At 48.2% G+C, this 14,262-nt stretch overlaps 1 protein-coding gene across 4 annotated transcripts in view; it reads left to right on the top strand.

Moving 5' to 3' along the window:
- SLC16A2 (solute carrier family 16 member 2) overlaps positions 1 to 12,485 on the top strand; it is a 118,093-nt gene extending 105,608 nt beyond the window's left edge. The window contains exons 3-6 of one of the 4 annotated variants that reach the window (XM_059050403.2): positions 2,337 to 2,787; positions 4,104 to 4,247; positions 8,078 to 8,306; positions 9,904 to 12,485. In XM_059050403.2, the coding sequence (XP_058906386.1) occupies positions 2,337 to 2,787; positions 4,104 to 4,247; positions 8,078 to 8,306; positions 9,904 to 10,124 (1,045 nt within the window). In that variant the 3' untranslated portion in view covers positions 10,125 to 12,485. The remainder of the gene's footprint in view (positions 1 to 2,336; positions 2,788 to 4,103; positions 4,248 to 8,077; positions 8,307 to 9,903) is intronic. The other 3 variants (XM_067023283.1, XM_067023282.1, XM_067023281.1) reach the window with 3 other exon arrangements.
- Positions 12,486 to 14,262: the final 1,777 nt, after the last annotated feature.

The raw sequence follows: 14,262 nt of genomic DNA, 5'->3' as shown, positions 1-14,262 counted from the left end.
TGCCAAAGACACTTTGGGAGTTATGGTACCTCCTACTTCCAATCTGCCTGGGCTGGTGTAGGAGAATGCCAGCATGGAGACAAGGCTAGCTTATCAGAGATTTGCTTTCTGAGCTTGGCTCCCCAGAGAAGGACCATGGTTATGCTCTCCAGGCCTAAGGTTCCACTCACAGCAGAGAATGATAATTGTGTTCTGCTACAACTGGGCCTTGTGAGGTTGAGCCAGCTTTCTTTATGACTTGAGCATTTCCGGCTGCCCAGCCCACCCTCCAGCAGAGCTTGGATCTGGCCTGTAATGGTTTCTTGGCTTGGTCCCATCCAACTGGGACAGAGGCAGGGAAAACCATATCCCGTCTGTAATCTGCTCAGTCCTCCCAGGGCAGCAGCTCCAAACCCTTTCAGGACCCCTCTGGTGGTCGGCCTCATTTGCCCTCAGCAAGCTCGTGTCTGGCTCCTTGTGGGAAGGAGCTAGGCCTCAGAAGCAGCTCCAGTCTCAGAGCTACACAGCAGAGGCCTGTTTTTTAAGGCCAAGCAGAGCAAAGTGTAAACAAATTAGCAACATACGGATCCCATTTTCCTTCCAATCCACATGAGCTCAGTTACAGGAGGGGAAGGAGCTCAGATGTGCTTTCTCCTGGCATTCTTCTTTAGGCACATTGGAGTAGGCGTTCTGTTCTCCAGACCCTAAGCTCCTCCCCCACCCCCTTTGCCCTTTCTGCAAGAACATCTTCAAAGCCAAGAAACTTTCTGGATGGCTTCACATCCAGTGGAAAAATGGTTCTGCTTGTGGCTAGAACTCCAAGTCATCTTTCCTGTTGCTTGAATCAGGGCTCTGAGTTCCTTTGGATGGTGTGAGGTGGGGCAAAGTTCAGGCAGGGGTGGGGAGGCCTTGGCAAGCCTGCTCAGGGGCCTCCTACCTTTGGGCCCAGCTAGAAATAGATCCACCACACAGCTCCTTGAACTGAATCCCATGCTTTGCTCCCACTGGCCACCTCCCTGAGGATCTCCCTCAGACCTTTATAACTCCTCTCCCTTAGACAAGGCCCCCAGCCCAGGTCAATCCCAAATGGTACTTAGGTTCTAATGGGAGGAAGCCCCAGGAATCTGACAGAAGAGGAGCAGTTGGCTTAGCTACGTGTTCTAAGTAGAGGCAACCCTTTTGAAACCAAAGCCCTTGCTCATGTCCAATGAATGCAAGCAGATAGAAAAAAATGATGATGATCACTGTCTTGGAATCATGAGTACTAGCATCACTTCATCTCTGCAGCATAGGTCCAGTCCTTTAGTATGAGGACTGGATCTATCTATGGAGAAGAACTGCCTGACCATGGAAAGTATTAGATTATTATGTGGTCAGATAAGAAGTATTGCAAAATATGTGGAGACATTAAAAAGAAAACAAAGTTTTTCACTAGTTTGTGCCAGTATCATCTGAGGGCAAATGTCCAGCCAAGCTGACCTTCCCATGGCCTTTTCCCTTCTGATACTTTGCCTTCTGTTATAGAAGTTTATAGTCAAAGCAGGGCCTAAGGGTTTTAAGCCAGAGCCTCTCTTACTTGGCCAGGCCCACAACTTCTTTGAGTTTCCAGTTCCCATCAAGCAGCCAAGCTACTCTGGGAAACTAGTCCATATCATGTCCAGCAACAGGAGCCAGGCTTTGGAAGTTATAGAAACTCCTTACCTTAGGATCCCCATGGAAATTATCTAGGGCCTGGAGGAAAGGGTCTTGGGACATCCAGACCATGGGCATAGTTGGGGAGGGGGTGTCTCTCAGAATACCACCAACCATTCTGTGAAATATTAAGGGCCCTGAGCATGAAGAAAGACACTGAAGAGTCCTATGGAGGGTCTCAACCTTCTAGAATCTTGGCTCCTTGCAGAACTTTCTTGTTACTTGGGATAAAGCTTTGGTTACCAGCCCAACCATGGTGTCTAGGTGAGCAGTAGGTGTAACTATTCTCTCTAAGGCACTGACTTACTCTTTGTAGCCCCTCATCCAGACTTTGCATAGGCTAGTTTTGGCTTTCTTTTGAACAGTACTCTCTGATGGGGTACTATGATTCAAACTAGAGTCACACAGACTTAGATTCAAGTCCAAGCTTTGCTGATCCCCAGTTATGCTACCTTGGGTAAATTACTTTACTTCTCTGAGCCTCTGTCTCCCCATCTACAAAATGGGGATCAGAAGGTCCTATTCCTTGTCTATTCTGAGGGTCAGTAGTAACTGGGGCAGTGGGTTAAGGGTGGGGGTATGCAGATCTCAGGAGGGTGACGCGGGAAGGGCAGGTGGATTGCTGGTCAGGCTTCTGAGGATAGCTCTTGGTGTCTCTCCCACAGCTCACTAAGCCTGCGTTACTTCACCTACGGGATTCTCTTTGGTTGTGGCTGTTCCTTCGCCTTTCAGCCATCTCTCGTCATCCTGGGCCATTACTTCCAACGCCGTCTGGGTCTGGCCAATGGTGTGGTGTCTGCTGGGAGTAGCATCTTCTCCATATCCTTCCCCCTCCTCATCAAAACGCTGGGGGCTAAGATCAAGCTCGCCCAAACCTTCCAGGTGCTGAGTACCTTTATGTTTATTCTTACGCTGCTTTCACTCACCTACCGACCCCTCCTGCCCAGCTCGCAGGACACCCCAAGCAAGAGAGGTGTCCACACCCTGTGCCAACGCTTTTTGGCTCAGCTCAGGAAGTACTTCAACATGCGAGTGTTCCGCCAACGTACCTACCGCATCTGGGCCTTCGGGATCGCTGCTGCTGCCCTTGGCTACTTCGTTCCCTATGTACACTTGGTGAGAAATACCAGAGTGGGTCCACCCTACCTGACCCCAAGAAGTTGCCCTTAACCTGCCTGAAGTCCAGAGGGTAGGAACAGAAGACATTGAAAGGGCAGACCTGGAACCTTTGGAGAAAGACAAAACAGTGGTTGGAGAGACCCAGAGTAGGAAAGAGCACAGGCTGAGGGAAGACCTCAGTGGGAAATGGGGGAAGTTCCTCAGGGGGAGGCCTATGCCTATGGTTTCCCCCACCGATAAATCTAGATGGATTTTCAGGAGCATCACTGGGATACAGGAGGCTGCCCCAGATGACCTGGCCAATGATAGGGTTTTCTTTTCTTTCTTTTTTTCTTTTTTAAAATTTATTTGGTAGTGCTGGGTCTTCGTTGCAGTGCCTGATCTCTTCGTTGCAGCATGTGGGCTTCTCTATTTGTAGTGCATGGGTTCAGTAGTTGCAGCATGTGGGCTCAGTGGTTGCAGTGCTTGGGCTCTCTAGTTGCAGCATGCAGGCTCTAGAGCATGCAGGCTCAGTAGTTGCAGCACGCCGGCTTAGTTGTGGTATGTAGGATCTTAGTTCCCTGGCCAGGGATCACCAGGCCCCCTGCATTGGGAGCACGGAGTATTAACCATTGACCACCAGGGAAGTCCCTCAATGATACAGTTTTCTAAGAGTGTGTCTTATGGAATGCTAGTCTTTGGGGTCAAGTAATTTTGTTTAAGAAATAACATATACTAGATTTCTCTAGCTTCATAATGTGTAGCAGTCTTTTAAAGGTACCAAAAATCCTGCTGTAAAGAAATCAATTCAATTTTGTTTAACCACCATGCACCCAACTTACATGGCCACAGATTTGTTGGTTGTAGTCCAGCTGTTATCTTCCACAGACTTTGTGTTTCTTAAAGCACACTTTTGGAATATTACCTGGAAGTTAGTGGATCCTTCTCCCTTGGTGACCTGCTGTTACCCCAGGCTGTCAGTTCTGGGTCAGGGAATGAGGAGATAATAGGGGAACCCTTGGACTTCTTTCAGTTGTTAAGGCTGTATTCTGTCCTGCCAGGGCTTGGAAGGGGCTTAGAGACACCCACTGCCCTCAGCTGTTGCTCAGAAACCCAGAATCCAGAGAGCCAGGGGATATGCAGCCTTTTAAGCTGTTAGAAACAGCCAGAGAGCTTGTTCTGGAGCTAAGACTATAAGGGAGGGAGCTGCAGGAGAAGGAACTCTTGCCATGCTCCAGGGAAGTAAGCAGTAGAGGGTTCTGGGTATGCCAACAATTAACCAGTCAGCTCTTCTTCTTCCTCTTATCCCGGGGGCCTGGTGCTATGCTTTTCAGATGAAGTATGTGGAAGAGGAATTCTTGGAAATCAAGCAGACCTGGGTGCTCTTGGTGTGTATTGGAGCTACCTCAGGCCTTGGGCGCCTTGTGTCAGGCCGTGTCAGTGACTCCATTCCTGGACTTAAGAAGATCTACTTGCAGGTGAGTGTGACCACCCTGTCTACTGTGGGGAGAACAGCCTGCCACAGATGCTAGGTTATCTCCAGCCTTTGGGATACAATGGTAGGATGTATAACTGCTGTGGCCTGGGCCCCAGCTCTGACACCAGCTTGCTGTGTGACATGGGAAAGTCAATCAAATTCTCTAAGCCTCCGTTTCCCTCGCTTTCAAGGGAAGATCATCATCCTTGTTCTGCCTCCTTCATCAAAATGGAGTGAGGATGTAGTGAAAGCTGTCAGTGTAAATGGAACCTCTAAGAACACTTTTAAATAAAATGTTTATTAATAAAGTCTCTCCCATCTGAAAGAGGGAAACTGAAGCCAGGAGTTAGATGCTGCCCCCATTGAAGACTGAACTCATTGCTACCTTATACTCTCTTGGAGGGTCTTGAGCACCTGCAGTACTCTGTGGCCCAGTGTCTCTCTCCTCTAGGCCCAGACCCATCCTTTCTTATACCTTCAGAGCTACTTGGCACCAAACACTGGCTCTCAAATGCCATCCTCTTGACGGACACCAAAAAATTGCCAGAAAAGGCCAGACCTCACTTGCCCTCTCTACACCTCACTTTCCTCTTTTGTGCAATGAGAATAATCCTTGCCTTTACTATCTCACCTGCAAGGTGAGGATCAAAAGGAATACAGGTGTGACCAGGCTTTGAGAAGTAAAAAGTGTTATAGCCATGCAAAGTGTTAATCCTCACAGTGACACAGGTAGCCTCATATTGTGGGCAGTAGCCATGTGGATGCTCGAGAGGCCACTTTTTGTGTGACCTGGGCTCTGGTCTGGCTTGAATACAGACTACTGCTCAAGCTGTCTGTCTTTGTCTACTGGGCAACAATATTGTCTTTCTGACCTGGCTCATGATTTTTGCTACAGCAGCTGGGTTTACCAGAAGGTGACCAAGTGTGGAACCCTGTGAAGGGGTAACAGCAGCCCCAGAAAACATGTGGGTCACAAATAGTCCATCAGGAAGGTGGTTGAGTTCTGACTATCCTGGAGAAGTCCTAAAAGAACTTCCAAGTGGCCCTGACTATACACACAGCAGGGATTTCTCTGTCTTCTGATAGCCCCAAGTGTTTTCCTAAATACCCTCGTATGTCTTGGATGAGGATATGATTAAGGTTTCCTGTTGTGTTTAACTTTGTGTTAGATTTTCAAGAGCTAGTGAATCTGGTTTGTCAGAGCTTGGGGTGCCATTATGGTCCATCCAGTCCAAGCTCTCATTACACTGATGGAGAAACTGAGGGAAAGACTCAGATAGTCATGGCAGAGCTGAACTCCTATGTAGCACTCTTCTCATATTCCACTTTATACTAAGTGATGGATGGCAGAACCAAGTCCCAGACATAAGTGACTAGACCAAGGTCAAACCAAAAGGCTGTGATTGAGATAAACCAATTATAAAATTTTAAATTCCTATGCCAATATCAGCAAAACCTTACCTGGATGGCTTTTTGCATAGGACTGTGTGTGGCTTTCCCAGCCTCTTCCACATGGCACCCCTGCGGGTCTTCCCTGTCAATATCAGCAACTCCAAGATTCCAAAGAGTGCTGGAAAGCAGGGTAAGCTAGTATTGGGCCAGGGCTTTATCTTGAGGAAAGGCAGCAGCCCTTGCCTATATAGCTCATTTCTCACTGCAGTCCCTAGGAGAGAGGTAGGGCCCAAGCAGTTTTTGCTTTGTATTGTGCAGAGGGAGTTCCAAGAGAGGCAGAGGCATTAGCTAGTCAGAAGAAGCACTAGGCTTATGGCCCAGTGCTTCTGCTGACCATTTCCCCTACCCACCCAACAATCTCTCCCCTTTTCCACTCTTACTTGACCCAGTGTTACCACTTAGAATATAAAATAATCTTGGAACTTTTTAGCTGAAACATATCTTCATCAACTTGTAGTCCAAATTCTCTATTTTACAAACTGAGGAACTGAGGCCCAGAGAGGGAAAGTGATTTGTTCAAACTCATTGTGCTGGTAAGTATCTCAGGCTGAGAGCACAAAATGAGTGAACTTCTCTCTCTTGAGCTATTCAAGATACTCCATCACGAGAATTTGCCTCCCTTTCTCCCCGGGTCAGATCCAGGAGTACTGGTCTGGGAGAGAAAAGGAGTGTACACAGCTTCAGGTTCTGAAGAGCCATCCACTAGACTTTGTGGTTCCTACTACTGACAAAGACAGGCACATGTGTCTGGTGTCAAGCCCCTGGACAGTCTGTTGGTAAGGAAATGGTGACAACCTGCAGGACAACCTCACTTTGGGCCAATTCTTGAGGGCTGATTCTCAGTTCCAAGAGGGATTTTTAATTTCCAAACCTTGGCAAGGCCTCATGGAGGATGTTAAGAAGCAGCTAGATACAGTAGATAGTAATTACAGCCAATTGAAATCAGTTAATGGGGTCCTTTGTATTATATAATGGTATTAACTCCTTAATTGCCATACCATTATGACTTGGTTGACAGGTGGGTCTGGTTTTATCTTACAGTTGTACATGAATCTCCTAGAGGAGAAACTGGAATATCTGGGTTCTTATTCCTAGATTCTGCCTAGCTGTCCCAAAACATCATGGGCAAAGTTCAAAAGTCCCTCAACAAAGATTTCCTCAGATGGCATGACCAGGACATTTCTTATCCTCTCCAAAATCCAACCAATTAGCCTAACAAATCCATTGGCAGCAACAACACAGAAAATCTTTAGTGCTTGAAATAGCCTTGACCCTCCTACCTGCCTTCCATGTGGTGATGTGGTGATGTACCCTTACCATGTGGTGACTTACACTTCCTGGGTAAGTCAGCCTGCCTGTGTGAACTATTAGAAAATCCCGGATCCTGTCAAGGCCTTGGTTAACAGATCAGGCCTTAGCCCTGAACCTGGGACAACCTGGCTCTGCTGGCTGCAGTGGGTGGAGCCCAGGTCTTCAGTCTGGCTCACAGACACAGGTTGCAGATGACCTTCATCAAAAGGCCAGCTGTGTTTCCAGTGGCCCTTATCTCTATTGAGAGGGAAAAACCAGCCTCTGGAAAGGCAGCTTCTTTACTTCAGAGTCATTTTGCTCAGCCCAAAGAAAGCCCAGTGGCTAGTCCGTGCCCCCTGGACTGGCTTCAGGCTCCCTAGACCTCTTTCTAGTGTCTTGGTTCTCCTTAGAGCCCCCTTTGTTGCCTTCGCAGAGTGCCCAGACAAGCCCAGAAGCCCCCAGAGCCATAACGTCTGAGTGTCTGAGATGGGTGGTGTGTCCCATGTCCTAAAGCCTAAGGAACCTGGGTGAACCTCCCAATAGCCCCCTTCATACCAAGGTGTTTTCTAAAAGCAGTCTCCCACAAAAATGGGGACTGACTCCTTCCTCATTTCAGGAAGCTGTGCCTTCATGCCCCCATTTAATCATTATTCAATTATTCAAATCATCCTCACTTCCTCCCCTTCCTCTTCGAATATCTAACATGGATCTGAAAATACCAGCATGGTCTGACCCCAGACCCTGTTGCCTGGGGCAGACAAACACAGGATCAGAAAGCAGCAACAGCAATTCCCTTTATCTCAGAGTCCAATTAAAAGACAACTTCTTGAGGACAGGAGCAATGCCTCCTCTTTTTAAAGTCTTGACAGAATCAAGGTTAAATAGGGGATCTCTTAAAATCTTTAAATCCTAAGTCCTTCTAAGCAGGACTTAGAAGGGGCCTAAGTAACTAGTCCACTGGGCTCTCTGTTGATATCACCTTGCCCCATTTTATAGACGGTAGAAACGAGGCCCTGAGAAAGGAGATGTGATTTACTATGTGGTCTTGGCAGGCAAGCACAACATGACCTCAGGCTGTTGCTCCTTTAGGTCATCTCCTTCCTGCTCCTGGGCCTGATGTCCATGATGATTCCCCTCTGCCGGGGCTTCGGGGGCCTCATCGTTGTCTGCCTCTTCCTGGGCCTGTGTGATGGCTTCTTCATCACCATCATGGCCCCCATCGCATTTGAGCTGGTGGGCCCAATGCAGGCCTCACAGGCCATTGGCTACCTCCTGGGCATGATGGCCCTGCCGATGATTGCTGGACCCCCCATTGCAGGTGAGGTTAATATTGCAGGGAGGGCATGAGTGGGGAAGTCCTGTCTTCCTTGGGACCTAGATCTCCTAAGCACCTCTGCTTAAAGTCCCTTTTCTCCTTCTTTTCTATTTAAGCAGCCTCGTCAGAGTGCATAAAACCCCTTACCGCTATTGGTGAAAGAGACTAAGGACAGTATATGTGCATGGATTCATTTGGGGGGATGGGCTTTTCATGGCTGTATATCTGTTGCTGTGGGGTTTTATTGTAGACAGCATGGCTGATTCTGTGACGGTAGAGAGAGAAATGGGTTTGGCCTTCCTGACCATTCTATTGATCCAGAATCTTCTCTGTCTCTCTTTACAGGCAAGTAATTATTTGGAAGGTAGTTGAGCAGGAGGAGAAGAGAAAGTGGGCCCTGGTTTTATTAAGACTTAGAGATACCCCCTCCTCCTCTACCAGCTTCTGAACTGAGCCTGTAGAAAAGATTTGATTAAGAACACAACCCAGGACTGGACCAATGAGGCTCACTTCCAGCAGGCAACAGGCAAAGTGTTGGCTTGCCATCTTTCAGCACTCCCAATTTCTCTCTCCACTTCCAAGAAGGACATTGTTGGTACCCCAGAGAACTTAGGAAACAAGGAAAACTAATAAGAAGAGAACATCATTTCCTTTCTTTAGGATTTATTGCAAATATTGATTCATGGGCTAGAGTCTCCTAGGCTGGCCAACTGGGCTAGTTCAACAAGTATTCCTTGAATACCAATTCTGTGTAAGGTATTGTGAGGGCACTGGTCATGCTGTGTTACAGTGACAAAACCTTCTACTCAGGCCCTTGTTCAACAGCCACACTGTCCACTGGGGGAGGGGAGCCTCTATCAAACTCCTGATCCCAAAGGTGGATCCCAGAATCCATATCTCTTTCCATTTTGCTTACCTCCTAAGCAGCCCCAGGGCCTACTTGCCTTTCTTCGGTAGTGCTTCTGGGCTCATCCTCCCTATGAGGTGTCCCACATTAGCTTCTGGAGGTGAGCAGGGAAGGCCCTGTATCCCATGCCAAACACATTTACCATACTGGCAACCTAGAGGAACCCAGAGGAGCCAACCATATCTGTAACTGGAAGGAAGGATACACATACAGCCTCCTCTTAGGGCAAACGGGCACTTCAAAGAAAGGGAAAATAGGAACTTGACTGAATTGTTCCACAAGAACACTCTAGCCCAAGCTAGGGGTGGAAGGGTCTATCACTGTGAACCAAAAACAAGTCTTGGTCATCTTCTGTGGAGTTCTTTTAGAGTAGCTTCCCTCCTAACTCCATACCTTGGAGTGACTAGAAGTTAGCTATAGCTTCATGAAAGTCAGAAATTGAGAAGCTTCATTTGCTTCTTTCATAACCTCAAGAGCCTGCAACCCCAGTGCCTCAGGGAGGAGCAGCCTGTCTTTGTAATAGAGGTTTTGTTTCTTCCATCTAGGAGTGTTTAAACTGAGGGGGCTCTCGGGTCACGGCAGTACAGGCCAAGAGTCTCTGGATAGGCATTGTGATGGCCCCTAGAAGAGGCAGAGAGCACCTTTGTACAGGAGGGCAAAGCTGGGCTTGACTTGTCTCTGTTGACTTTTCAGGCCTCCTCCGCAACTGTTTTGGGGACTATCATGTGGCCTTCTACTTTGCCGGTGTGCCCCCCATCGTCGGGGCTGTAATCCTCTTGTTCGTCCCTCTGATGCATCAAAGGATGTTCAAGAAAGAGCAAAGGGATTCCAGCAAGGATAAGATGTTGACCCCTGACCCAGACCCCAATGGAGAGCTGCTGCCGGGCTCCCCCACTCCTGAGGAACCAATCTAATGCCTCTTATTTGCCATTGTGTGCTCCTCCCCAAACCTTTCCCTTCACCCTGCCCTGCTCAGCATTTACATTTTTGCCACCAGCACACTTGTTCCCAAACCTGCACATGCAGCATTTCAGCCACCTGACCATCCCCCTGGAGCCAAAGCTCCAGGTGTTCCAAACTCATTAACCAAATTCTCCCTGTGAATGCCTTTAAACTTGCCAGGGTCCTCTCCTCCCAGGATCTAGGAAAGCTTGGGATCACCCCCCTCGCCTTTGGACCCTCTCCATATACTTTCTAACTCTTGGGGGAGGAGGAGGATGGGAACTCCTGGCCCAGCTTGTTAGTCACCCACTAAAAGCAACTGCCAAAGGTGCTACTGTGTCCCCAGGAGCCTGGTGGGAAGATCCAAGCCTCTGTGTGCTGAGGAGTTCCTTGCCATCTGTCCTTAAGAATCATTGCAGGGTGCGAGGGAAAGGGCATAGAGGTAAAATGAGACAAGGAGTCTTGTTTAGCCTCAGAGTCTCTGAGGGCTATGGCTTCCCAAGAGGTGTGGGTGACATCATTTTACAAGTGTACAGAGAGTCTCCCCATCATATGGTTGGTTAACAGTCTGCTTTCTTCTTTCCTTCCTCCTTTTTTTCCTCTACTGCCTCTTCTACCTTCTCATCCCCCTCTATTTCTTTTTATGACTGTCATAGACTCATGGGTGCTTGAAGAAAGGAGGGACCCAGAGCTTGGGCCAATCAGCCTCACCTTGGCTCAGCCCGCCCCTAACACTAGCATCAATTCCACTCATCTCAGGCTGAGCCACATCTCGTTTTTTGGCTCAAGCTGCTATAATCCTATACTGGAATAATAGAATATCACATAGGAAAGGGACCTTAAACACCGTAAAATTCCACTCACTGTTTTTTTTTACAGATTTTCCAGGACAATGCATTAACCTGCAGGCTGTCCCAGCTCCCAATCTTTATATCCACCTGTCAAAATGTGAAGAAATTCCTTTCATCTCAGCAGGCAGAGGAAGACTGATGACAGGAGGAATGGCATGGTGGGGGGAGGAGCAATAGTTATGGACCTGGGGAAGGACCAACTCCATCTCTCATTATTCATGACGGGTCAACATTTCCACCTGGGTTAGGCCAGAAAAGGAACTGTTTGAGGGAAAATCCCATTCCCAACAGGGATCCCCCAAAGGTAGAGGCAGTAGCTGCACATAGGGTTGGAAAACTTCTAGGAAGAGGAAACCATCCTAGCCTTTACTACCCACTATGTCCCCCATGCTGGGCATCCTGGACCACTCTACTTAGTGGGCATTAAAAGTGCCAGGAAAGGTAGACTCTGGACCATCTTCATCCCTCTGAAGTAGGTACCAGATGTTTCCCTATGCCTAAGCTCTGGGAAGCACTCTTGCTGAAGAGCATTTCCAGCCACACTGTGTCCTGCCATCACAACTCACCTTATAAGGAGCTCAGCCTCTCTCCTCACTCAGCTTCTTTGTATTTCTCCCTATTCTGGGTCTTTTTCTGCTGTGTTCCTATTACCCTAACCTTTCATCATCTTCTTACCAGGCATCCTTGGCTGTCACCTGGAGCTAACAGTGACTTGCCACCCCGAGCCAGGGCCATCCCAGGGCCAGGAGGATGAGATCGCCCCTGAGGAGCTCCAAAGAAGACAGTGGTCCCCACCCATGAGTTTTTCCGTTACAAACAGGCAGCTGGGGCATGGTTGGCCTCTGATGGCTTCATTCAAGGCCAAAGTCTGGAGCCCCCTCCCTTGGTCCCAGTCCAGCTCTTATCAATTCCCCAAAGGAAAACCCATTGGTTCTTGGCTCTGTGAATAGGAATGGGCCTGCCTAATTATGATACTGTTATCCGAATCAACAGTAGAACAGGAGGAGCTGGGCCCCAGGAGCTCTTTAAGTCCCAGAAGAGGCCATTGAAAATGTTGGAGCAACAAAGCCCCTGTTTCCATTGCTCCTTGCCCACTCCCACCAAGTCACCTGAGGGCAGTTCTGCAGGGCCTCCTTTGTTGCTCATGGTATGGATAGCTCTTAAGAATCAGGGTGCTACCCACTTCTCTCCAGATGAAGGAAAGATATTCACATGTCCAAAATCTGCCCTATCAGGTGTCACATAACGTGGCAGGGTGTCAGTTTACTTCTTCCACACATGTACGCGTGCATGTGCGTGCTTGTGCACTTTTGGAGAGAATGTTGGTTGGCGAAAGCAGCACAGTATTAATATTTAGGGTAAGATGCAGCCTCTTATGCACCACAGTTAAATCAAGGAGAACGAACAAAATTTGGGAGCTTGAGATCTGGGACATTTAAATCCTCAGAAGGTTTGGAACAAAAATAAACATCTAAAAATCCAGCTTTGGTGTGTTACGTTGCCTACAAGAGTGAAATAGTCTTAAAAATCCAGCTTTGGTGTGTATGTTGCCTACATGGGTGAAATAGTCTTAACCTGGTTAACAGCAGGAAGTTTAGTTTCAGAACTGAAATCTCATTTCAAATCAAATTTCTGCCAGGGTCTGTACTCCTTTTCTTCTCCCTTGTAATTGATGGGGGAACTTAAATGGGCTAGTATAGCTGGGTTATACAGCCAGGCAGCAGCCTGGAATTGAGGGTGATACAGAAGAGAGACCTATAACAATGACAAAGCTGGAAGTACCCTTAGAGTCTCCCTTGTCCATACTCTGCATTGAATTTAAGTGAGGACACTGAGGCCTGTATATAAGGCACTGCAGCAGGCTCACACAGTTTGTCAGTGACAGAGCAGGCTGAAACCTTGAACTCAGGTCGACTTCCAGTCCAGTCCAAACTCCTCATTTTGCAGATGAAGAAACCAACACAAGCAGGGGAACATGACTTGCACACTTCATTCAACAACTATGTAGTGAACCCGTTTCCAAAAGGGTGTTGGCAGAACCAGCTTCAAGCAAAAAGAAATCTGAGCCATGTCTGACTTTTAGCACAGCCCATCTTTTCACAATTACTCTCACTCCCAACCAACACATACTTCTGTGGTTCTCTCTTCCCAAGCACTCCAGACCTTCATGTGGCCTTGGTCATGGACAGCTGGTCCCACCTACTGCCCTTCCACCCTCAGCAACCCAAAAGGTACAAATAAAGTCCATCTCCCTATGGCCATACACTGAACAGGAGAGGGGTGGAGGGGACTGGTTTCCTTTGCAAGAGGGTGGTTTACCACCCAGCTCTTGGCTATTGTTGTTTCTCCCCTGACTCAGTGCAGACATCCTCAAGCTGCCAGCCTCCTCATCTCTTTCCACTGAGACTAATTACTCTGTCCTGCTGCCTGGCCCGAGGCTCTCCCACCCAAGGTCTGCTGCCCCCTCAGTCACTCCCTCAGTAGCCCCAAGGCCCTAGTCTGTGTTTGATCACTCAAGATCATTAGATTTCAAAGCTGTGGAATCCCATAATTTTTATGAGCATATGCTCTCCCCCAGGTCCTTTTCATGTCTGAAGAGGCAGTCAGCAGTTCCCTGCCACTTCACAGCAGCAGAGCAGGCCAGCTGACAGGAATTACAGGTGCCCCCAGTAAATCCCTAGTATCTGACAGCTGGTGCTTAGATAGGGTGGGTGCTGGTTTGAACCAGAGCCTTTGAAGCAAGTTCTGAATTCTAATAAACTGAAATGTAGAGGAGACTCCAGAGGCACAAGGAAAGGGATTAAATATGCAACTCCTGCAGGGGTTGAGGAGGCTTTGCTTTAGAAGGCCTTTCAAATCCTGCCTTTCAGCTCTCTCTAGTGGTCATCAGAAACAAAGTTCCATGCCTGGTTTTCAAGTCATTTCAGCAATATTTTCTAGGGACCTGCTTTGTGTCAGGCACTTTGCTAGAACCCAGGGATTTCAGAAATGAAAGGAACAGAGGTGGAGAAAACAAAGAGAAGAAACACAATAAGGAATCTGAACTGTCTTCTTTCCAAGAAAACTTTTCTTCTTCTGGACCCCAGCGGTCCGGAGCTTACGGACCTTAGAGCCTTTGGGGCAGGACAGGGGCCACCACGCCCCTTCCGGGATGGAGGCCTCAGCATTTCCCTCCTCCCCATCGCCCTGTGACTGGCCTCTCCCGGCCACAGCCTCCCGGAAGAACTACACGCTCTTCAGCGTTGGTTTCCTGCTGAGC

This window comes from Kogia breviceps, chromosome X, assembly GCF_026419965.1.
Source record: "Kogia breviceps isolate mKogBre1 chromosome X, mKogBre1 haplotype 1, whole genome shotgun sequence".
In the NCBI taxonomy this organism is placed as follows: Eukaryota; Metazoa; Chordata; class Mammalia; order Artiodactyla; family Physeteridae; genus Kogia; species Kogia breviceps.
This window is presented reverse-complemented; position numbering and strand designations above follow the sequence as displayed.